The sequence below is a fragment of the Hyla sarda genome, chromosome 9 (genome assembly GCF_029499605.1).
Source record: "Hyla sarda isolate aHylSar1 chromosome 9, aHylSar1.hap1, whole genome shotgun sequence".
Taxonomy (NCBI): Eukaryota; Metazoa; Chordata; class Amphibia; order Anura; family Hylidae; genus Hyla; species Hyla sarda.
Genome location: NC_079197.1, coordinates 24,995,706 through 25,019,378, shown reverse-complemented (window position 1 = coordinate 25,019,378; position 23,673 = coordinate 24,995,706). Strand labels below are relative to the sequence as shown.

Genomic DNA, 23,673 nt, shown 5'->3' with positions numbered 1-23,673 from the left:
AACAGATTTTGTAAATTACTTCTATTAAAAAATCTTTATCCTTCCAGTACTTTTTAGCAGCTGTATGCTACAGAGGAAATTCTTTTCTTTTTGTCTTGTCCACAGTGCTCTCTGCTGACACCTGACGCCCGTATCAGGAACTGTCCAGAGCAGGATAAAATCCCCATAGCAAACCTATGCTGCTATGGACAGTTCCTGACACGGCCAGAAGTGTCAGCAGAGAGCACTGTGGACAAGACAAAAAAAGAAATTCAAAAATCAAAGCCGCTAATAAGTACTGGAAGGATAAAGATTTTTTAATAGAAGTCATTTAAACATCTGTTTAACTTTCTGGCACCAGTTCATTTAAAATAAAAAGTTTTCCACCGGAGTACCCCTTTTAAGTATTTAAATCAGTATTTCTCAACTAGTATTCCTCCGGCTGTTGCAAAACTACAACTCCCAGCATGCCCGGACAGCCTTCGGCTGTCCGGGCATGCTGGGATGTGTAGTTTTGCAACTGCTGGAGGCACACTGATTTAAAGGAATGTTCTGGGCAAAGTTCATACATTGGCACAGATTTGTAAATCTTCCTGAAATCAAAAATGTCTGGTGTTGCTCACAACAACCAATCACAGCTCAGCTTTCATATCTTAATGACCTTTAGTAAAATGAAAGCTGAGCTGTGATTGGTTGACAGATTTTGTTTCAGGTAGATTAATTAATAAATCTGGGCTATTACTTTATGCCTAGTGAGGGGTGGAGCATTGAACACCATGGACAAAATATTTGTGTCAAACTCCGCCCTCTCAGACCTTGCATTAAAAATAGCTCACGGTATCACTATTGCTTAGTGTCCATTCTGTCACTACCTTCTCAAATCTAGTTATAGGGTGCCCTCCAGCCTGTCCTATGGCGTCAACCTGTTAACTCCATATTTCGAGGCCATTCTAAGAGTGACTGTCTCTCTGTTTTAATCACCTAAAAATTGTAGAAGAGATAGGAGTGGGCCCCTAGTGTAGCATGTTTAGATTTAGCGTGGAGGTAAAATGGTATTGCGCGGCGTTACCTTCTAATTTTGATTTTATCCTTACCTATGTCTTTCTGTTTTGACTCAGGTGTCCACCACCATCGAGACCTTTCAGGACTTGTCACTTCCTATCCCAGGAAAGGAGGACCTGGCGAAGCTCCACTCCACCATCCATCAAAGTGCTGTTGTCAAACCTGGCACCTGTGGAGAAAACTACAACACCCAGGGGTGGCTGGGCTTTCTAATGGACTATATTCGCAGGTATCTGCTGCAGTTGCCCATTTAATTTTGAGAATAGATGATGTTAAAAGAGATCTGCAGTGTGTAACACTTATCCCCTATCCGCAGGATAAGGATAAGTGTTCGATCGCGGGGGGGTCCGAACGCTTGGACCTCCCTGCAATCTCCGTTACGGGGCCCCAGCATTGCCGCAGCTCTCCCGTGCAGGAGGTTTGTCGGCCGCAGCGTCCATGTATCTCTATGGCAGAGGCGGAGATGCAGCGTTCCCTGCCTCTCCCATAGAGCTGTGTGTGTGTGTGTGGGGGGGGGGGGGGGGTGTGTCATTGACCGTCGACGACACACACATTAGCTGAGCACAGCCGCAGCAATGCCTTAACCCCGTACAGGAGATCGAGGGGGGTTCCAGTGTTCAGACCCACCACGATCAGACACTTATCCCCTATCCTGCAGATAGGGGGTAAGTGTTATACACCACAGATCTCCTTTAAGTAGACAATACTCCTATATTCTTCATATATCTGGTCACCCAGGTTTGTGGTCTCCTGCATCCCAAGCTGGTTCTGGGGTCCGGTGGTCACCCTGGAGGACTGCCTTGCTGCTTTCTTTGCTGCTGATGAACTGAAAGGTAAAACCATGCTATTGGGGGCTGTATCAACTCTGTGGACATCTGACAACCCATACACCTTACATTTTGTCTGCACTACTTTTCTATCCCTGGTCAGGTTTGCCTCCGTCCAATCCCCCAAGCTTCTCTCTTTTTCCTCCCTTAGAGACGAGTGTTTGGTGCAGGACCTGCCAAGTCAGCCAGTCATTGGCCTACACAAGACACTGCTGCGGCCTGTGATAGGCTGAGTGGGCAGGTCCTGCACTAAGCATTGTCTCGGAAGAAGAGAGAAGATCAAGGGACTGAACAGAGGCTGCTGTGGACCAGGGCTATGCAATCCCCCCCCCCCCCATTTCAGCAGCATATTGTTTTTAAGCAAACACTGGAATACCCCTTTAATGCTCCCTAATACTTATTTAGATTTGTAAATGTGAAACATTGGCTTCTTTGGTCACTTGATCATAGCTCTGTCTTAGTAGAGCAAAGTTAAAAAGGTCATCACTGATGAAATGGAAGTAGCCAATAAGCCTAAAATATGGGGGGGGGGCACATTGTGTCAATATCTGTGTTACATTTCCTTTTAGGTAAGTTGTCCTGTTTTGTGTAGTTGTTAACAATTCAGAAATTGTAGTATCTGAAGTGGATTTAGCAGCTCATCAAGACCATATTTTAGGTTTCTCCTTTTTTTCTCCTTAGGTGATAACATGTATAGCTGTGAGCGCTGCAAAAAGTAAGATCTCTACATTAATAGTGACCCCCAAAATGCAAAATTGTTACAAAAATGGCAAATAAAACCCAGATAGCTATCTATCTATCTATCTATCTATCTCATATCTATCTATCTCATATCAATCCCATATCTCTCTATCTCTCTCTCTTTTATCTCAACTACAAAGAGTTTTCTCCCAACAAATACTCCAATAAATGTATTATTATTATTTTACTAAATAAATCCTCAACAATATTCCCTAAAAAAACATGTACATAAAGGACCTTCTAAAAACGATATATATCACTATCTATATCTATATGTATCTATCTCTTCCGTATGTATGTTCAAGCATCACTTCCACATGGCTGGAGATATTTTAATGTAACTTGGTACATATGTTATTTATATGTCTACTAAAAATATAGTCGAGTTAAATCAACCATAACCCACCCCCCTTATGCAAGGGTGTTGTCATACAAGTCTATGGGGCATCTGGTACATCTTCCAATGTGTTACTCTCAGGCTGCCGAGATTGCCCAGGACTTTTATACATCATGATGACTGTCTGACAGGCAGGTGCAGAGAATAGTTAGTGCGGGGGCCGGGATCTGAGGATGAGATATGTGGTCGGGATGTAATGATGGTCGGGACATTAGGATGGAACATGAGGACGGGATGTGAGAATGAGATATGTGGTCGGGATCTTAGGATGGAACATGAGGATGGGATGTGAGGTCAGGATATGAGGAGGAGAGCGTCATAGTTGCTTCTCCTCTCACACAAGGTTTAGGTAGGAATAACGGGCAACATCGGGTACTCTGTTCGTGTTCAATGCAATCTTGAAGATGGTCATAGATAACTATTTGATTTACTTTGTCGCAGGCTACGAAATGGAGTGAAATACTGTAAAGTTTTGCGTCTTCCAGAGGTAAGTGTCTGTCTTATACTCACAGGTTTTCTTTGCCACCTTCTACCATTTCTATCTATCAGCGTTTCATTTGATTCCTCTTACTTCAGATCCTCTGTATACACTTGAAGCGCTTCCGACATGAGGTCATGTATTCCTTTAAGATCAGCAGCCATGTTTCCTTTCCCTTGGAGGGTCTGAATCTACGACCTTTCCTGGCCAAGGAGTGTGTATCTCATATCACCACCTACGACCTACTGGCTGTGATCTGTCATCACGGAACTGCGGGGAGTAAGTATTTATATCTATATCCCTTCTATTGGAGAGAAGACTGAAATATGCAACTTAGTCATTTACTTTTGTATTTCTATTTCAGACAACTTCAAGATCTCTGATTGCTGTCAGTGACCGGTTCCCATGCAGAGACTGAAAAGATCCAGTTGATCTAGATGTCAATCTTTGCAGTGTATTGTGCCACTTGGACAGCGATCAGCCTCTGGATGGAAACCATGAATGTTACCATTCCCAAAAAGCCAACAGAGATCTTGAAAATGGTGAAAATTAAAGCACTATGGGGGAGATTTATCAATACCTGTCCAGAGGAAAAGTTGTCCAGTTGCCCATAGCAACCAATCAGATCGCTTCTTTCATTTTTCAGATGTCTCTTCCAAAATGAAAGTGACAAGCTGATTGGTTGCTATGGGCAACTGGGCAATTTTTTCCTTCACAGTTTTTGATAAATCGCTCCCTATGGGGGGAATTTTTGTCAACTGCAAAATTGCGTGTGCTGTGTAGTTTTATTTTATGCATTGACTTGCAATGAAAGTTTCATATTTTTTGGGCTATTTTAATGTTTCTTTGCTGCCCTCATCATTTATCTTGTTGTGCGCTTCATGGTTAGTAGATGCTCTGGTGGGTGCACTAAACTTATCACGTGCACAAAAAATGATTTTTGTGCAGATGTACTCTAGCGACCGTCTGGCGTAGGAACGTGTGTGAGATTTTAACCCTTTATGGCACTATCCAAGGCATTCTATCATTTGCGCAAATTTATGAAGTGATGTGTGTAACATAATACATTATCAACTGAAAAATATTGCGCAGTCCCCCCCCCCCCCCCTTAAGTATATTGTCTTGTTCCAGGTGGTCACTACATATCCTACTGCCAGAATGTGATCAATGGTCAGTGGTACGAGTTTGATGACCAATACGTGACAGAGGTGCATGAGACCGTGGTACAGAATGCGGAGGCGTACGTTCTCTTCTACAGGTGAGCTTGACACGTCCACAGGGCACAGTCTCCTAAGTTGAATTCCGGCGCCAAATTCAAAATGAAAGGGGGAGATTTAGCCAAACCAGTGCAAAGGAAAAGTTGCCCAGTTGCCCATAGCAACCAATCAGATCACTTCTTTCATTTTGCAGAGGCCTTGTTAAAAATGAAAGAAACTCGCTGATTGGTTGCTATGGGCAACTGGGCGACTTTTCCTCTGAACAGGTTTTGATAAATCTCCCCAAAGTGATTTAGATACATGACTAGATACATGCACCGTGCTGCACTATAGTCATTTTTTTTATTTTTTTTTTTAATAAAAGTACAGCAAAGTAGAAGAAAAGACAAGGGAACATACACTGTTTTGAAGTCGCTCATGTGATATGACTTTATTCTTTATTCCCGGTGCAAATAAATTTCATATCGCAGGATGCCAGGGTCCGCGGACATAACAGGTGAACAGCCGCTTTCGCGCCAGGTCTGGCGCGAAAGCGGCTGTTCACCTGTTATGTCCGCGGATCCTGGCATCCTGCGATATGAAATTTATTTGCACCGGGAATAAAGAATAAAGTCATACCACATGAGTGACTTCAAAACCGTGAGTGCTACCCTGTCTTTTCTTCTCCTTTTGCTGTACGTATTATGGATTGTCTTTTAGACGGTAGAACACAGGAGGAAGCTGCAGCGTGGTCCTGCTTTTAGGTTATGCTGCTGTTTCTAACGCTCACAGATGGGAGGCTTTTCAGCTAATCTGGCAGTGCCAATCTGTTTCTACTACTTAGAATTTTTTATAACAGTGCCCACAACATTGGAGGTACACTGACTGTAAACCACGCATCGGTCCATGTAATAGGGCACTATAGTAACTGAATGGCATTTGATAGGTGATCTGTAACAGTAACCACCAATCATTTTTAGAACTGGACTTCCATATAGAACCTTTCTCTTTCAACTGAGTTCTGCAATTCCAGTTCACAATAATTGCTGTCTTTGCACAGAAAGAGCAGTGAGGATGCAGAGCGGGAAAGACAAAAAGTGGTGTCCCTGGCGGCGATGAAGGAATCCGGCCTTTTACAGTTCTATATCTCTCGTGAATGGCTCAACAAGTTCAACACTTTTGCAGAACCAGGACCAATAACTAACCAGAGTTTTCTCTGCTGTCATGGAGGTAAGTGCGGAATAATAAGAATGTAGCATCTATTTACCCATCACCCGTTTTCATTCTGTCAAGTGGGACAGGATAAGAGAAAGATGGCCGCTCTCTGGCATTGCATCTCAGGGCCATTGAAATCGAAAGGGCTGAGATGCAAAACCATACATACACAACCTGTGGACAGGTGCGAAGCTCTTTCTGACAGAAACAAGTTGTCCCACAAATAATACTTATGCCCATTTACGATACCAAGAGCTCCGTTGTCTGCGTGTAGATAAAGCAGTGGTTACACCTGTCTCATCCGCTCCATCCATTGGTTATGGAACTGGCAGAGACAGATTGGCGCTGTACTATCTTTGACAGTGAATGGAACTGCAGAGAACACATGTTCACACTGCTTTTTTCACACGCAGACACCGGACCTTGTTATTGAAATCGGTTTGGGTTCCATTGGTTGGACCGACCACCAGCAATCATACACTTATGCCCTATCTGGAAGGTTTTAAGCTGGCCTCTTAAATATATTCTAAGGTCCTAATATATGAAGCCCCTGTTTCCAGTACCATGTGGCGTCTTGCCCTCGTCCAAGTTCTTAAAGGGGTTCTCTGCCCCTAGACATCTTATCCCCTATCCAAAGAATAGGGGATAAGATGTCTGATCACGGGGGTCCTGCCACTGAATACCCCCCCCCCCCCCCCCATGATCTCTGCTGCGGCACTGCAGTCATCCGGTGCATGGAGCCTGATGGCTTGCGATGTGGCGCTGATGTCATGGCCACACACCCTCGTGATGTTGCACCCTCCCTCTCAATGCAAGTCTATGGGAGGGGGTGTGACGGCCGCCATGCCCACTCCCATAGACTTGCATTGAGGGTGTGTGGAGTGACATCATGAGAAGGCTGGACCGTGAAGTCACAAGCCTCCAGTGCCGTAGCCGGCATTCTAAAAGAACGCCGGGTGCTGCAGGAAGATTGTGGGGGTCCCATTGGTGGGACCCCCGCGAACAGACATCTTATCACCTGTCCTTTGGATAGGGGATAAGATGTCTAGGGACGGAATACCCCTTTAAAATGTTGAACCCTTTTAAAGGGGTATTCCGTCCCTAGACATCTTATCCCCTATCCAAAGGACAATACCCCTTGATAATAAGCTGATCATATATAAAATAAACACATAGTCTGTGCACATTTAATTTTTGATAAGGCCTCTGAAAAATTAAAGAAACAATCTGATTGGTTACTATGAGCAACTCAGCAACTCTTCCTCTGGACAGGTTTTAATAAATCTTCCCCATGATTTTCCAAAAGGAATACTCCAATAGTGAGTTGCTTCAGCAAAACATCAGCTTTTCTTCAAACCTCTTTCAAAGCATGTTCATCTGTATGGACAAACATAATCTGAAGTGTTTCGGTCAATGCATGACTAAAGTGGTACTCTGGTGAAAAACGATTTTTTTTTAATCAACTGGTGCCAGAAAGTTGAACAGATTTGTAAATTACTTCTATTTAAAAATCTTAATCCTTCCAGTACTTATAAGCTGCTGTATGCACCACAGGAAGTTCTCTTCTTTTACAATTTATTTTCTGTCTGACCACAGTGCTCTCTGCTGACCTCTCTGTCCATGTCAGGAACTTTGCTCCTACTCTGGACAGTTCCTGAGACAGACAGAGGTGTCAGCAGAGAGAACTGTGGTCAGACAGAAAATAAATTCAAAAAGAAAAGAACTTCCTATGAGGCATATAGCATCTGATAAGTACTGGAAGGATTAAGATTTTTTTTTTTTAATAGAAGTGATTTACAAATCTATTTAACGTTCTGGCACCAGTTGATTTAAAAAAATATTGTTTATCACCGGAGTACCCCTTTAATCATGGTCAAGATTAAGGTCATGCATTGACCGAAACACGTCGGATCATATAGTTTCGTACTGCAGGGACCCTCATGTATAATCTGTGTGGAAAGTATCTGGCAGTGTAGTCCAGCTCGCTCCACCCGTACACCCCCGACACGGATTCGCACCCAGCCTGGTGCACACAAATCCAAACGCAAGAACGGCAATCCAGCGTGGGTAAGTAGAAAATCCAGACTTTATTAGCTCACGGTAAAAACAGTACAAGCAACCAGCAGAACAGACGTGTTTCAGGCACATGTGCCCTTCGTCAGTGATCACTGACGAAGGGCGCATGCGCCTGAAACGCGTCTGATCTACTGGTTGCTTGTACCGTTTTTACCGTGAGCTAATAAAGTCTGGATTTTCTACTTACCCACGCTGGATTGCCGTTTTTGCGTATAATCTGCGTGGAAGCCTGGCATCTTCAGTTGTCCTCCAACAATACTATTGGTGAAAAGCATGACTGTTAATCTCCTTCCCTTTTGCAGGAATTCCTCCGAACAAGTATCACTACATTGATGACCTGGTTGTGATCCTGCCTCAGAATGTATGGGAGTATTTGTACAACAGGTAAGATCTGTGGTGGAGGATATGTGGATGTCACTTTGTACTTCCGTAGACTAGAATACTATGGAATTACAGTATGTGTATCACGGCATCTACATTCAGGTGTAGACCTGGGAAGCCAAAGTATACATTCCCAGCGACCTGTCTACAGTCAGTAGGTTGTTCTATGCTATGGCCTGCAGAATATAGGTTGCTGGTAGATTCATTATGAACGCCATGGTTTATCGCTTGACTAATGTTTTTAGAGAAACTGCCCAAATTACTGTAGTAGCTCATACACAGTAATGTGATCACCAGACATGTGGCTTTGTCTAATCCGGTGTGGCCACTCTGGAGCTTACTGTCTCAGTAATGAAATGGTATGGCCCAATGCGCTGCCGTATTATGCCTCCTTGTAGAGATGAGCGAATTTACAGTAAATTCGATTCGTCACGAACTTCTCGGCTCGGCAGTTGAGGACTTATCCTGCATAAATGAGTTCAGCTTTCAGGTGCTCCGGTGGGCTGGAAAAGGTGGATACAGTCCTAGGAGTCTCTTTCCTAGGAATGTATCCACCTTTTCCAGCCCACCGGAGCACCTGAAGGCTGAACTAATTTATGCAGGAAAAGTCATCAACTGCCGAGCCGAGAAGTTCGTGACGAATCGAATTTACTGTAAGTTTGCTCATCTCTACCTCCTCGCCTACACATGTTCTTCAGATCAAACACCTTGCAGTCTATTCCCTACAGGTTCGGAGGAGGCCCGGCTGTCAACCATCTGTATGTTTGTTCTATATGTCAAGTGGAAATTGAGGCTTTGGCCAAACGCAGGAAAATAGAGATCGATACTTTTATTAAGGTAAAATATGGCACCGTTGTGCAGTTATTATTAGTCTTGTACTACATTAATATGTAGAAAACAAAGTGTGTTTCAGCTCACCCCGCAATGGGCGAACGGACCTGACATGGACTTCGTCCCATAGATTAGTAAAGGAAACAAGGATGTCCAGTGCCCGACTCTGAAACGGTTCTTTATTATTAAGCCATGAGAGACATCACAGGAACACGGTAAAAGTGACGCGTTTCGGCTTTACTTGAAAGCCTTAGTCATACCTATGACAGGCGCTGGACATCTTTGTTTCTTTTACTATATTAATATGTAGTATGTCATCCATTACCTGTGCTTTCTACTTATATAATTGAAAATACACTGATCAGCCATAACATTAAAGGGGTTATGCAGCAATAGAAAAAAAAAACTGAGCTCATTTCTTTCAAAAACAGCTCTTGTCTCCAGGTTGTTTGTGGTATTACAACTTGGCTCCATTAACTTAAGTGGAACTGAGCTGCAGAACCACACCCAACCTGGAGACAGTTGGGGGGGGATGGTTTTTGAAAGAAATTAGCTCTGTTTTTCTATTTCTCACTTCAGAATTTCAGTCATTTTCTTGGTAGTTTGGACCAAAGAGCCCTAGAAACTAGGGTTCGTTTTTAAAATTAAAAAGACAGAGACCCCTAGTGGCCATGTTTTTAAACATTTATTTCTCATCTTTAGCAAGACAATTTTTAATGAAGTGAATAACATGGATTATCTGGTACAAATGGTGTCTATCAGGGGTGGAATGTATCAGAAGGCAATTAAGCAGGCAGGTCTTAAAGTTGAGGAGATGGAAGTAGGTAAAATGGGAAAGTGTAAGGATCCGAGTGACTGGGCTGAATAGTGATGTGTAGAGGACTGGGGCAGAGCATGATGGAATATAGCAGGTCTCTTTAGGTGTTCCTGTATACCAGTGTTCCCCAACCAGGGTGCCTCCAGTGGTTGCATAACCACAACTCCCAGCATGCCCGGACAGCCTCCGGCTGTCCGGGCATGCTAGGAGTTGTGGTTATGCAACCGCTGGAGGCCCCCTGGTTGGGGAAGACTGGTGTTTTCGGTGGTTAGTAGCTACCAAAGGTGTCCAAGGAAGTAGAATCAGAGACCGGGTCAAGGGGGATGAGAGGTTTTCATGGAGGGAGTCTATCCTTTCTGTTCTGATCTAACTGAGCATCTGCTGTACATCAAATTGACAGCTCTGCTGGCTATAGGAGTCAGTACACAAGGGACATGGCAGCTTGCTGTGTAGTGGCAGACTGGTCAGAGAGCCCATACTAATCCCTCTCCATTGCTGAAAGTGCCTACAATTGGCATGTGAGCATCAGAACTAGTCCACAGAGCAGTGGAGGAAGCTGGTCTGGTCTGATGAAACATGTGGATGGCTGGATGGCTGAATCCCTAAAAGAAAAGAGATTACACCAGGATGCACAATTGAAAGAAGAAACAAGATGGCGGGGGGCAGGTTGATGCTCTGGGTAATGTTCTGCTGGAAACCTTGGGTCCTGGCACCATGTCGATGTTACTGTGGCAGATGATGAATAGGGTCTTTAGGGCAACATGACTTCTTGTTAGACTGAATAATTACATTAAAGCATTACTGTCATTAGTAAGAAAAGAAAAAAAAATGCTTAAATCAGTGTAGTAATGTGCCCTAAGACCTGTATGCATAATAACATGCATGTGTTAATACGTAAAATACCTTTTGATCTATGTATTCCTGTAATTAGTCTTTCTGAATTCCTCTCAGAGGCTGAAGGTGTTTCCCCTGGAGCATTATGAGCTCCTCTCTTCTCCTCCCCCCCCCCCCCTCCCTCCCTTGTCATGAGGTCTGCACAAATATTTTTACACTTGTACAGGTTTCTGCTTAAATGCATGCTTTATATAACTTTAATGCAGCCATGCATGCTCTATATAATAGTTTAGCACCCTGTATTGCTTGTCACTGTGCATGTGAATGCTTCTCCCTAAGAGGCTGCAAGCTGTCTTCATCTCACACAGTGTTCTCACACAGTTTAAAGCTGGATTATACACTGTACTGAGTGAGCAGACGAGAGAGAAAAACAAACCCCCACTCCCCCTCCCTTCACAATTCCGGTCCTTTTCTTGGTAGTGCGGACCAAAGAGCCCTAGATACTAGGGTTCGTATTCAAAATTAAAAAGACAGAGACCCCTAGTGGCCATGTTTTTAAACATTTATTTCACATCTTTAGCAATACATTTTTAAAGTATATTAGGAAAATTCTTAGTTTCAAAGGAATTATTAAATAGACAAAAGTTGTTTCTAACGACAGTAACGCTTTAAATGTATTTTATCTACTGACCCCCTCGTTCGGGGAGCCTCTCAGACGTAGAGTGGCTTGGTGGGAATAGGAGCTCCTATGGTGTGAATGGCTGTTTGTGTGTGACTGGCCTAGTCTGTAGTGTAGTCTTGTGTTGTTGTTGTAGGTGGGCCCACCCTTCTCTGACCAATCATATTAGTTCCGATTTTGTACAGCTGTTTCTTGACATGACTATTTTGGGAGATGGATGGGGCGGGTCTACTGGAACAGTTTTATTTTCTAATTGTTGTTCTGTTGATTGAAAACTCAATAAAAATATATTTAAAAAAAATATATATATATATATATATATATATATATATATATATTTTATCTAAACAGATGCAACATTTACAGTTCTGTTTTTCTGATACACAGTTCGTAACCCTTTATGTAGAAAATGAAAATATAAAAAATATGGCTGCCTGCAACAACCACTAGCTAGAGGGTGCGGCATACCCTTTATACATTGAGCTCAGTGAAATCCCTATATGTTGGCAGCTCCTCTTGGCATCTCTAGAGCCACTTATTTCCTGGAGATAATAGGACTGGTCTTGTTTTCTCGTCGTGTCAGGAACATACAGCCGGGGAAATGAGTATTAAACACCTCATCATTTTTCTCAAATATATTTCCTAAAGTGAAACTTTCACCAGATGTTGGTAACAACCCAAGTGATCCATACATACAAAGAAACCAAAACAAATAGGCTGAGGAACAAAGGGAGGATCCCAACGATTAGTCCAGCACTCCGGAGTATGGTAGAAAATAACTTCTTTATTAGTAATCCATAGAGATAAAATCACATAGGCAGTGCAGATAAAACTTAACCGACGCATTTGGTATGACCTTTATCAATGTATACCTTGATAAAGGTCACGCGAAACGCATCGGTTGGTTTTATCTGCACTGCCTATGTAATTTTATCTCTATGGATTGCTGATAAAGAAGTTTATTTTCTACCATACTCTGGAGTGCTGGACTAATTGTTGGGATCCTCCCATTGTCCTTCAGCTTATGTCCTCACTGCATACAGCAAAGTGCCTGCCTGTGCACCTGCAGACTAGCCTGCTGGATACTTCCATTGGAGACGTGGTGAGCTGTATTTTATCCTTTTTCTATCTTTCAAAATAAATAAGATCAGAAGTTAAATAATGTGTAATAATGTGAAATGACACAGGGAAAAATAATTGAACACATGAAGGGAGGTGTGAAAAGGCCTGGAAAGCCAAGACGACAGCTTAAATCTATCAGTAATTAAAAAGCAATAGAATCCCTTGTCAGTGCAAATTAATATCAGCTGGTTCAGTCCCAACTGATGGCTACAAAACGGTCTCATTGCCAAAGTGTCACACAAGACACATCTCATGATGGGTAAAAGTAAAGAGCTGTCTCCAGACATTCCCCAACCTATTTGTTGTAAAACATAACTATAGTGTTGGTTACAGGCGCATTTCTAAGCTTCTGAATGTTCCAGTGAGCTCTGTTGGGGCCATAATACAGAAGTGTAAAGACGATCATTTCACCATGAATTTGCCTCGACCAGGTGCTCCTCACAAGATGGCTGACAGAGCAGTGAGAAGAAGAATAGGAAGAGTTGTCCAAGAGCCAAAGACACTTGTGGAGAGCTACCAAAATATGGTGATGTGTTTAATACTTATTTCACCCGCTGTGTACACATTACTCGCAGGCAGGATCTGATGTATATGGAGGGCTAACTTTGCTATTACTTTGTTGGTGCGCCCTTCTGCGGACATTGCTCAGGTTTTTAGTTGACTATGTTCTATATTAGGAGCTACCTCACCTGAACTGTTAGGCAGGTTGTCCGAGCCATGTTGTTCGGTCAGGGATTTCACTCCTCATTGGCTCCTCTACCTTCTTTTCTTCTGTGTGAAATCCATTCTTATACATTTGGTTTCTTTCTGTTCCTCTGCCGGTGCTTATGGGAGATTTTTATTGTTGTTTATTCTTCTTTAAGCTGAATAAAGCTTTCCAAGCAGAGGAGTCCCCCGGTGTCATATACTGTATCAGCATGCAGTGGTTTCGGGAGTGGGAAGCTTTCGTCAAAGGCAAAGACAATGGTAAGTGGAAGTGTTTTAGTTATCACAAAAGGGGCAAACTTTGTGACCTTGTCTGTTTCAGCCAGGGCATGATGAGCCATACTTATGATGTCACATCCATGAGCACTGTATGCTTTATTATGCTTATAAGACATAGCCAAAAGACATAGCCACCACAACTGTATACATTGATGGCCACAGACATGATCCAAAAGATAGGGGATAAGATGTCCAATTGCGGGGGTCCCGCCTGCTGCACCCAGCATTCGTTTAGAGCGTCGGGTGCAGCGCCGGAGGCTTGTGACGTCACGGCCAAGCCCCCTCAATGCCAGTCTATGGGAGACTCCCATAGACTTGCATTGAGGGGGCATGGCTGTGAAGTCACGAGCAGGGAGCGGACGTGATGTCACGAGCCTCAGCCCCACATCACCAGTCATCCGGCATGGAGCGAAATTCACTCTGTGCACTGGATGTCTGGGGTGCTGCAACCGAGATCGCAGGGGTTCCCTGTCGGCAGGACCCCCGCAAACAGACATCTAATCCCCTATCTAACATCCCTAAGATGTCTAGGGGCGGAGTACCCCTTTAATGCAAAGGGATTCCTGCCACGAAGACATATATACTACATATAGTGCCCTCGTAAAGTGGAATCTGAACACAGTTGAGCTATCTGGTGGGATTTCCCAAGCCCTGCTGTCCCCCTGTAGATACTGACAATGTTATCACACTATTTAAGTTGTTGGCAGTGACAGGCACCAGGGTGGCATCATGAGTTTTCCAACTCTTTGGACAATTAAGAAATCCTGTCTTCATCTTGTGCTAGTCATCCACTGTCAGCCATAGATGTCAGCAATAGTATACACCAAGTGCGGTGGGCCTGGCTTCAACTCCTGGCAACACTGGGCAGAATTTAATCCCATTGCTGGGTATAGGCTTCTAAAATTTCCTTAAAGCGTGCCTGTCAGATCCCACAAAAATAAATAAATAAATATTGTTACTCAGTACCTATTCCTGACCATGTACATCTCATTTTTTGGCCTCTATTACCTGTATTTATTATATAAATCCCTCTTTTCATTAGCTCACAGTGTTAGAAATCCTTTCAGGGGAAGAGTGCGTGTCCCTCCCTTGTGGTGGTGGGAAGTGATTGGTGTGTGGTGGGAGGGGGCGTGTCCCTCCCTTGTGGTGGTGGGAGATGATTGGTGTATGGTGGGAGGGGGGTGTCCCTCCCTTGTGGTGGTGGGAAGTGATTGGTGTGTGGTGGGAGGGGGCGTGTCCCTCCCTTGTGGTGGTGGGAAGTGATTGGTGTGTGGTGGGAGGGTGCATGTCCATCCCTTGTGGTGGTGGGAAGTGATTGGTGTCTGGTGGGAGGGGGCGTGTCCCTCCCTTGTGGTGGGAGGTGATTGGTGTGTGGTGGTAGGGGGCGTGTCCCTCCCTTGTGGTGGTGGGAGGTGATTGGTGTGTGGTGGTAGGGGGCGTGTCCCTCCCTTGTGGTGGTGGGAGGTGATTGGTGTGTAGTGGGAGGGTGCATGTCCCTCCCTTGTGGTGGTGGGAAGTGATTGGTGTGTGGTGGGAGGGGGCGCGTCCCTCCCTTGTGGTGGTGGGAAGTGATTGGTGTATGGTGGAAGGGTGCATGTCCCTCCCTTGTGGTGGTGGGAAGTGATTGGTGTGTGGTGGGAGGGGGCGTGTCCCTCCCTTGTGGTGGTGGGAAGTGATTGGTGTATGGTGGAAGGGTGCATGTCCCTCCCTTGTGGTGGTGGGAAGTGATTGGTGTGTGGTGGGAGGATGCATGTCCCTCCCTTGTGGTGGTGGCAGGTGATTGGTGTGTCTGCTCATGCAGCTTTGTCCAGGAGTCATCTCTTGTACATGACTCATGGTCAAGCCTGGTGCTGCTACAGGATTGGTTAGTGTCCCAGTAGATATTTAGCAAATATATAGACAAACATTCGTCCTATATTCGCAAATTTCACGTATTCGTTATATTCGCATATGCAAATATTCACATATTCGAGGAAGGAAACAGTGAGGGGGTGGGCAACTTTACTATTGGTTGCTAGGGATGTTGTTGGTAACCTCTGACTGTATTTGCATCATTTTAGTTGGCCCACAAGTGAAAAGAAGGAATATGCGGAAAAAAGTGAATATTTGTAATTTCGAATATATAGCGAATAGTTGCTATAAAAATTTGAAATGCGAATATTCGCGCCCAACACTAATGGGGACCCCAAGTGGTGGGATTTTCAGGAGCCGTTTTTCTTTTTATTAAATATTTAAAGAAGAAGTATCATGTAAACAAAAATAAAATAAATAAAAAAACTTATACCGAAGGATAGGGGATACGTTATTTTTACATGATACTTCTCCTTTAAACATATTTTTAAACAACCATATTACAAAAGAGGTTTAATTTTCATCAGTGACAACATATAAAAAAAAATCGGGATCTGACAGTGCCCATTTAAAAACTCTAACTCTACAGAGAACCTACAGAGGAGCAGACATAGATTAATTTCTCAATGTAAAGAAGAGATGGCACTCACGTATATACAGTGTCCAATAGGTTTATTCAACAGTCAGGTCCAATTACAGGCTGACCTACGGGCCGTTTCTCACTAACAATAGCGCTTTCTCAAGACCTTGAGAAAACGCTATTGTTAGTGAGAAACGGCCCGCTGGCCAGCCTGTAATTGGACCTGACTGTTGAATAAACCTATTGGACACTGTATGTACGTGAGTGCCATCTCTTCCTTACATTGCTATGTGGATACAGTTAAAAATGTATATATCAACTGGCTCCAGAAAGTTAAACAGATCAGTAAATTACTTAATCCTTTCAGTACTTATGAGCTGCTGAAGTTGAGTTGTTCTTTTCTGTCTCAGTGCTCTCTGATGACACCTGTCTCGGGAACTGTCCAGAGTAGAAGCAAATCCCCATAGCAAACCTCTTCTACTCTCTGCAGTTCCTGAGACAAGCAGAGATGTCAGCAGAGAGCACTGTTGCCAGACAGAAAAGAACAACTCAACTTCAGCAGCTGATAATTATTGGAAGGATTAAGATTTTTTAATAGAAGTAATTTACAAATCGGTTTCTATCTCCTTGACTCTCACTTGTGTGATCTTGTGGAGGGTACAGTAACCTTTGTTCTTTTACCTCCATTTTTTTTTTTTAGACCCCCCAGGACCAATCGATAACAGTAAGGTGGCCCTGACCAAGAGTGGAGGACACGTGCAACCAAAGCAGGGTCAGTATGAATGGAAATTCTTGAGATGATCTCTAGTGTTCAATTGTAAAAAGTGATAAAATACCTAAGTCTGGTACCTATTATTTCTTACCCACAAGCGGGCAGATAGGTGACGTGTCACTGGGTTTGGCTTTTACCAAATCAGGTCTTTGTGAATGACTGGGACATTCTAAAGGGAACCTGTTGTCACTTTCCTGCTGCCCAAACCTAAAGTCATTGGAGAGGTCGCCGGCCTTGACCCAAACAAGGAGAGATGTATCAATAAAGGCAGGTGGGGTGAAGATGCCAGGGCAGGGTACATCCCGATGACTTGTGGTTCAGGCAGCATTAAAATGATGACCGGTTCACTTTAAGGGTATGTTCACAAGTACGCAGATTTGATGCACAGGATTTGCTGCTGCAGATTTCAGTGTAAACTAAATGACTGAGCACAGCTTCTAATCTGCAGTTCATAAAATCTGCGCAGGATCCTGTACGTGTGAACGTATCCTAATTTTGAGTATTGCATGGGTTTCTCTTTTCACATCTTTATACAGTAACCCCCCGACCTACGATGGCCCCGACATATGATAAAACCGACATACGATGCTTTTATATGTCGGAGCCATCGCATTAACTGCTATCCGACAGCGCAAAATGCTTAAGCTGCTGTCGGATAGCAGTGTAATGTGCCCCAGCAGGTTCACTTACCTATTCCCGATGCTCCGGGTCCACTTCGCGATCCTCCGGTGTCTTGCGCATCTTCTCCAGGGTCCGGGCCTTGCTTTCCGGCGTCGTTATTACGTCACTACGCACGCCGCGCCGGCGCAGCAGCGTAATAACGTCACCAAAAAGCGAGGCCCGGACCCTGCAGAAGATGCGCAAGACACCGGAGGATGGCGAAGAAGACACCGGAGCAGCGGGACAGCATCGGGAGCCCCTGGGAGACCATCGGGAGCGGTGAGGACCTGGTGCGGAGCGGCGGGGACAGGTGAGTACAGCTTCCTATACTTTACATTGCACGAATCCCTCAAAATATGATGGATTCGACAAACGATGGGTCGTTTGGAACGAATTACCATCGTATGTTGAGGGACCACTGTACTGCATTGGGTCAGAGCTTCTCAAACATGGCAGGTCATGTGAGGTGTTTCCCAACCAGGGTGCCTCCAGCTGTTGCAAAACTACAACTCCCAGCATGCCCGGACAGCCAAAGGCTGTCCGGGCATGCTGGGAGTTGTAGTTTTGCAACAGCTGGAGGCACCCTGGTTGGGAAACAGTGCTGTATACCGTATTTAGTACCTACCAAAAGTGTCCAAGGAAGGAGAATCTGAGAGAGGGTCGGGGGGGATGAAGGCTCATAGAGTCTAGTCTGTCTAGGGCCAGAGACTATTGATAGGATTCAGATTATTGGGCAGACTAGATGGGCCAAATGGTTCTTATCTGCCGACACATTCTATGTCTGTTCCGATCCCACAGAGCATCTGCTGTATCAAATTGCTAAAAAACAAACAAAAAAAACTTACTGCTGGCTATGATAGAAAGGAGTTAGTACACAAAGGGCATTGTAGCTTGCTGTGTAGTGGCAGACTGGCCAGAGAGCCCATACTGATCCCCATCCTTTACCGAAAGTGCCTACAATGGGCATTAGGTATTACATATCGAAGTAGATGTGATCCTTATGCATTATAAAGTGAGTTCAGGGATACATGTGCGGTTCGGCATTATAGTCGTTTATATACAGTCATGGCCATAAATGTTGGCGCCCCTGAAATTTTTCTAGAAAATGAAGTATTTCTCACAGAAAAGGATTGCAGTAACACATGTTTTGCTATACACACGTTTATTCCCTTTATGTGTATTGGAACTAAACCAAAAAAGGGAGGAAAAAAAGCAAATTGGACATAATGTCACCAAACTCCAAAAATGATCTGAACAAAATTATTGGCACCGTTAACTTAATATTTGGTTGCACACCCTTTGGAAAAAATAACTGAAATCAGTCGCTTCCTATAACCATCAATAAGCTTCTTACACCTCTCAGCCGGAATGTTGGACCACTCTTCCTTTCCAAACTGCTCCAGGTCTCTTATTGGAAGGCGCCTTTTCCCAACAGCAATTTTAAGATCTCTCCACAGATTTAGATCTGGACTCATTGCTGCCACTTCAGAACTCTCCAGCGCTTTGTTGCCATCCATTTCTGGGTGATTTTTGACGTATGTTTGGGGTCATTGTCCTGCTGGAAGACCCAAGATCTCGGATGCAAAACCAGCTTTCTGACACTGGGCTGTACAGTGCGACCCAAAATCCATTGGTAATCCTCAGATTTCATGATGCCTTGTACACATTCAAGGCACCCAGTGCCAGAGGCAGCAAAACAATCCCAAAACATCATTGAACCTCCACCATATTTCACTGTAGGGACTGTGTTTTCGATAAACAGTAGAACGAAGTGCTTTACCAAAAAGCTCTATCTTGGTCTCATTACTCAAGTTCATTTTGGCAAAATGTAGTCTTTCTTTTTTATGTCTCTGTGTCAGCAGTGGGGTCCTCCTGGGTTTCCTGCCATAGTGCTTCATTTCATTTAAATGTGGACGGATAGTTTGCGCTGACACTGATGCTCCCTGAGCCTGCAGGACAGCTTGAATATCTTTGGAACTTGTTTGGGGCTGCTTATCCACCATCCGGACTATCCTGCGTTGACGCCTTGGGTTGCAAACTTCTTGATAATGTTGCGCACTGTGGACAAAGGCAAATCTAGATCTCTGGAGATGGACTTGTAACCTTGAGATTGTTGATATTTTTCTACAATTTTGGTTCTCAAGTCCTCAGACAGTTCTCTTCTCCTCTCTCTAGTGTCATTGCCTAGTGTTGCACACACAGACACACAATGCAAAGACTAAGTGAACTTCTCTCCTTTTTTTTATATGCTTTCAGGTGTGATTTTTATATTGCCCACACCTGTTACTTGCCCCCAGGTTAGTGTAAAGGAGCATCACATGCTTGAAACAATCTTATTTTTCCACAATTTTGAAAGGGTGCCAATAATTTTGACCAGCCCATTTTTGGAGTTTGGTGACATTATGTCCAATTTGCTTTTTTTCCTCCCTTTTTTGGTTTAGTTCCAATACACACAAAGGGAATAAACATGTGTATAGCAAGACATGTGTTACTGCAATCCTTTTCTGTGAGAAATACTTCATTTTCTAGAAAAACTTCAAAGGTGCCAACATTTATGGCCATGACTGTATCTTAATGTATTTCCTCTCACTGTACAGGTGCAGATTATGGGCAGATTTCTGAGGAGACCTGGAATTACCTCTTCAGCATATATGGAGGTGGCCCGGAGATAGCAATTCGACAAAGCATTGCCCAGCCTGCGGAGTCAGAGTGTCTACATGGAGAGCAGAAGATAGAAGCCGAAACACGAGCGGGCTAGCAGTGACCAAGGTTTTTGCTCCTTCATTTTTATTAATGTTTTAGCCTAAAACTTTTGTCCTAGGGGGAGGGAGACATTTTTTTTTTTTTAACAATTAGATTCTACTTCTGCACCACATCTTAAAGTGGTCATCTCATGATATACAATTGGGATATATTATATATACTCCAATAGAGCTGACTATAACCACATCCGCTAAACAGCCCCCCAAATGTGGCAAGGGCTGAAAAGAAAGAACTTTCTGATTCAGTGGAGTCACATAGGGGAAGATTTATCAAAACCTGTGCAGAGGAAAAGTTGCTGAGTTGCCCATAGCAACCAATCAGATCGCTTCTTTCATTTCTGAAAAGGCCTCTGAAAAATGAAAGAAGCGATCTGATTGGTTGCCCTGGACAGGTTTTGATAAATCTCCCCCATATGACTCTGGAAACAGGAGCCAGACTAAATCACATGATCTGTTTCATAGTTGCTGATTGGCTTAGAGGAATCATGTGGTACACGGTGTGATTCCAAAGAATAAGGAAGTCCTTTATTACCAGGCTGTTGTACTTGTACCCTACATTAGAATTCTATTAAGGTATCACTTTGGTGTTCCTATACTGGGAGTCAGCTGTGTATTACAGCTACAACATCCATGGAAACATAGAACCCAATGAATGTCTCCATATAAGATTCACCCAATAAATAAATACACTCAGACAAGAAATGTGGATAACAAGGCCGCGATGTTTATTAAATAGTAATAATAAATAATAAGAATTCTTTATTAAAATAAATTATATATGTAATAAACAGAAGTAAATAAGAAGAGTACAATTAATAAAAAAATAAAATAAAAAAAAAACATGTCCACTCAGGAATCGAGCGACTAACCCCCAGATAAACATCGCGACTAGAAAATACCTAAAAAGGAAAAATAAATTGGGGGGGAAGGGAGGGGCAGCTTTAAAACCGCCGTCTGCAGCACAATACGCGGTGATGAAATAAATAAACTCAACAAGGTACCTCGAGAGGCGGCTAGCCAATCAGGTAACAGATAACTGTCAATGCACATGCATAAACAGTTATTATTATTATTATTATTTTTTTAATACTTTATTTAAATATATATATATAATAAAAACAGACCAATGAATAAAAATTGTGGTTCACCCAAATACTGAACCCAATATGGGTTCATGTTTCCATGGTCCCCCAATTTTAATTCATTGGGGTCCTTACAGGATTGGAAAAAGCTCTATGCCTGGTCATTTGACCACTTAGATGCCACAGTCAATATCACCTGCACCGTCTAAGCAGTTAAAAAGAGGGAAGGGATTATCTCTCACTAAATCAGCCACCAGCAACATTTGCGACCGAAGCCCTTGGCTGTCCGGCTGAGAGTTATAGTTGACCCTACCAGTGTTTCCCATCCAGGGTGCCTCCAGCTGTTGCAAAACTACAACTCCCAGCATGCCTGGACAGCCTTCGGCTGTCCGGGCATTCTGAGAGTTGGAGTTTTGCCGCAACTGGAGGCACCCTGGTTGGGAGAAAACAGCATTAGACTACGGTATGTGCTGCTGCCATGGTCTTCCCAATAAAATTAAGGCGCAAGTACAGCTATTTTTTTATTGCTCTTTGTATGCATGCTTGCTTTGCTTACAATATGCCTACATTTCTTGTCTTTTAGGGTTGGGGGTGTTATTCTAGTCAAACTATTGCAAATATTTAAAGAATACCTGTCAACAAATAAAACTTTTAATATAGTGTTCCATGTGTAATTAGCAAACACTTTCCCATTCACTTGCTTTTTTTATTTCATTATAAATATGTTAAAAATTTTTATTTAAAAAACAACCACGAGGTGACTCTGTTCTGTTCCCTGCCACAATTAATACAGTGAGTTTGGTCTCCTCCCGGCCTGGCAGGAGTCCAAACTCAGGAAGTGCTTCTCTGCACTGAGCTTGATTGACAGCTGAGCAGAAAGTGAAAGCTGCACAGATTCTCACTGAAAGTTGCAGGAGAGCCTGAAATCTGCACAGACCGAAACATGCACAGAGCCTGATCTCTTCTATTCATCACAGGGCTGCAATAACGTGAGGGCGGAAGTGGTCCCCCAGCAGGCTTCAGTGATGTCATGCCTGCTGGGAGATTGCAAGAAGAAATATGAGACACAGCTTTTTAAAGCTCTAACATTTTGAAAAGGGCTGGAGGGGTGTTAGGAGGAGTAAGGGAACATAGCCTGAGGTAGTTTAGAAAAGTTTATTTCGTGACAGGTACTTTATAATAAAAATGTAATTCCATAATACAGTTCTTATTTTATTCCGTGCAGGTCCATGTGGATGTTGACCCTTGTGGTATCGCTGACTCCTGCGCCAGGTTACCGCCCTTCTAGAAGCACTTTCAGATGAGCTGTTTGCACAGACACTGTGTTTTATTCCTTAGCGTTGTTTGGAACGTACGTTGCAGATAGTACATCTCCTCTGAAGAAGAAACTATTTAATAATGTCGACTTCCCAGGTCACTAGTTTACTAAAACTTTGGGGTCAATGTAAGCTGACACTAATGTAATAAAGCTGTGTACGCAGATACCTACGCCGGGGGGAGCATGTCCTACGCTGCAGCAACGGGTGGTCCTAGAGGGATGCCAGTGGTGTACAGCAGGGTGTAGCCTTGTGAACGGAGTAGGGATAGCCAGCTTGTCTTACTACTAGTAATGCCTTGTCAATAAACCGTCACGTGCACTCACGCAGCAGACCCTAGATGAAGAGATTTCTATATATATATATCGTGCGTTTCGATGGGACGTCATGCTCGCCGCTCGCAGTAGCAGCCGGTGCAAGGATGTAAGGAGCGGTCGCTAACAAAGGACTAAAAGACGATGCACTTTGTAAACCTGTTGTGCAGCACAGCAGTGGTTTGCAGGCTCAGGGCATGCTGGAAGTTGTAGTTCCACAACAGCCCACAGGCCGCAGGTTGCGGACCACCGCTCTTTAAGCAGCAGGAGGACTTGTGTAGAATAGGACGTTGTTTCAGGCCTGGTCCTGACTCTCTCCTTCCTTGGTCTCTAGACGATGTAGTTTACACTAGATTTATTTAGCTTTATCGGACGTGCTGTAATCTGCCTCAGTTTCTCCTCACTGTGATGTGCATGCTGCTGTGTTATAGTAATATCTTCTGTACAGATACAGGATTGCACAGCTTGGTCGGGGGTGGGGGGGGGGGGGGGGGTATGAGACATAATAAATATAAACCAATCAAACATCATTGCTGCTTTGAAAGTCAATTTTTTTAAATCAAGTTTGACGTCCGTAAATGTGAGTATAGAAACACATTAATATTCAGATTATCATAAAACATAAATATTCAGATTACTAGATGCCGCTGGACTACATGGAGCCAGATTGTTCCAGTCCCTAGGTCACTGTTTCCCAAGCAGGGTGCCTCCAGCTGT

At 43.6% G+C, this 23,673-nt stretch overlaps 1 protein-coding gene across 4 annotated transcripts in view; it reads left to right on the top strand.

The window, feature by feature from the left end:
- The window catches only part of USP20 (ubiquitin specific peptidase 20), a 107,523-nt gene extending 84,092 nt beyond the window's left edge, over positions 1-23,431 (top strand). For all 4 annotated transcript variants that reach the window (XM_056540243.1, XM_056540242.1, XM_056540245.1 and 1 more), the window contains 13 exons: positions 1,098-1,270; positions 1,780-1,874; positions 2,550-2,583; positions 3,448-3,493; positions 3,583-3,763; positions 4,616-4,742; positions 5,741-5,910; positions 8,274-8,355; positions 9,081-9,189; positions 13,499-13,601; positions 16,751-16,822; positions 20,080-20,251; positions 22,552-23,431. In XM_056540243.1, coding sequence (XP_056396218.1) covers positions 1,098-1,270; positions 1,780-1,874; positions 2,550-2,583; positions 3,448-3,493; positions 3,583-3,763; positions 4,616-4,742; positions 5,741-5,910; positions 8,274-8,355; positions 9,081-9,189; positions 13,499-13,601; positions 16,751-16,822; positions 20,080-20,240 — 1,353 coding nt within the window. In that variant the 3' untranslated portion in view covers positions 20,241-20,251; positions 22,552-23,431. The remainder of the gene's footprint in view (positions 1-1,097; positions 1,271-1,779; positions 1,875-2,549; positions 2,584-3,447; positions 3,494-3,582; positions 3,764-4,615; positions 4,743-5,740; positions 5,911-8,273; positions 8,356-9,080; positions 9,190-13,498; positions 13,602-16,750; positions 16,823-20,079; positions 20,252-22,551) is intronic.
- Positions 23,432-23,673: the final 242 nt, after the last annotated feature.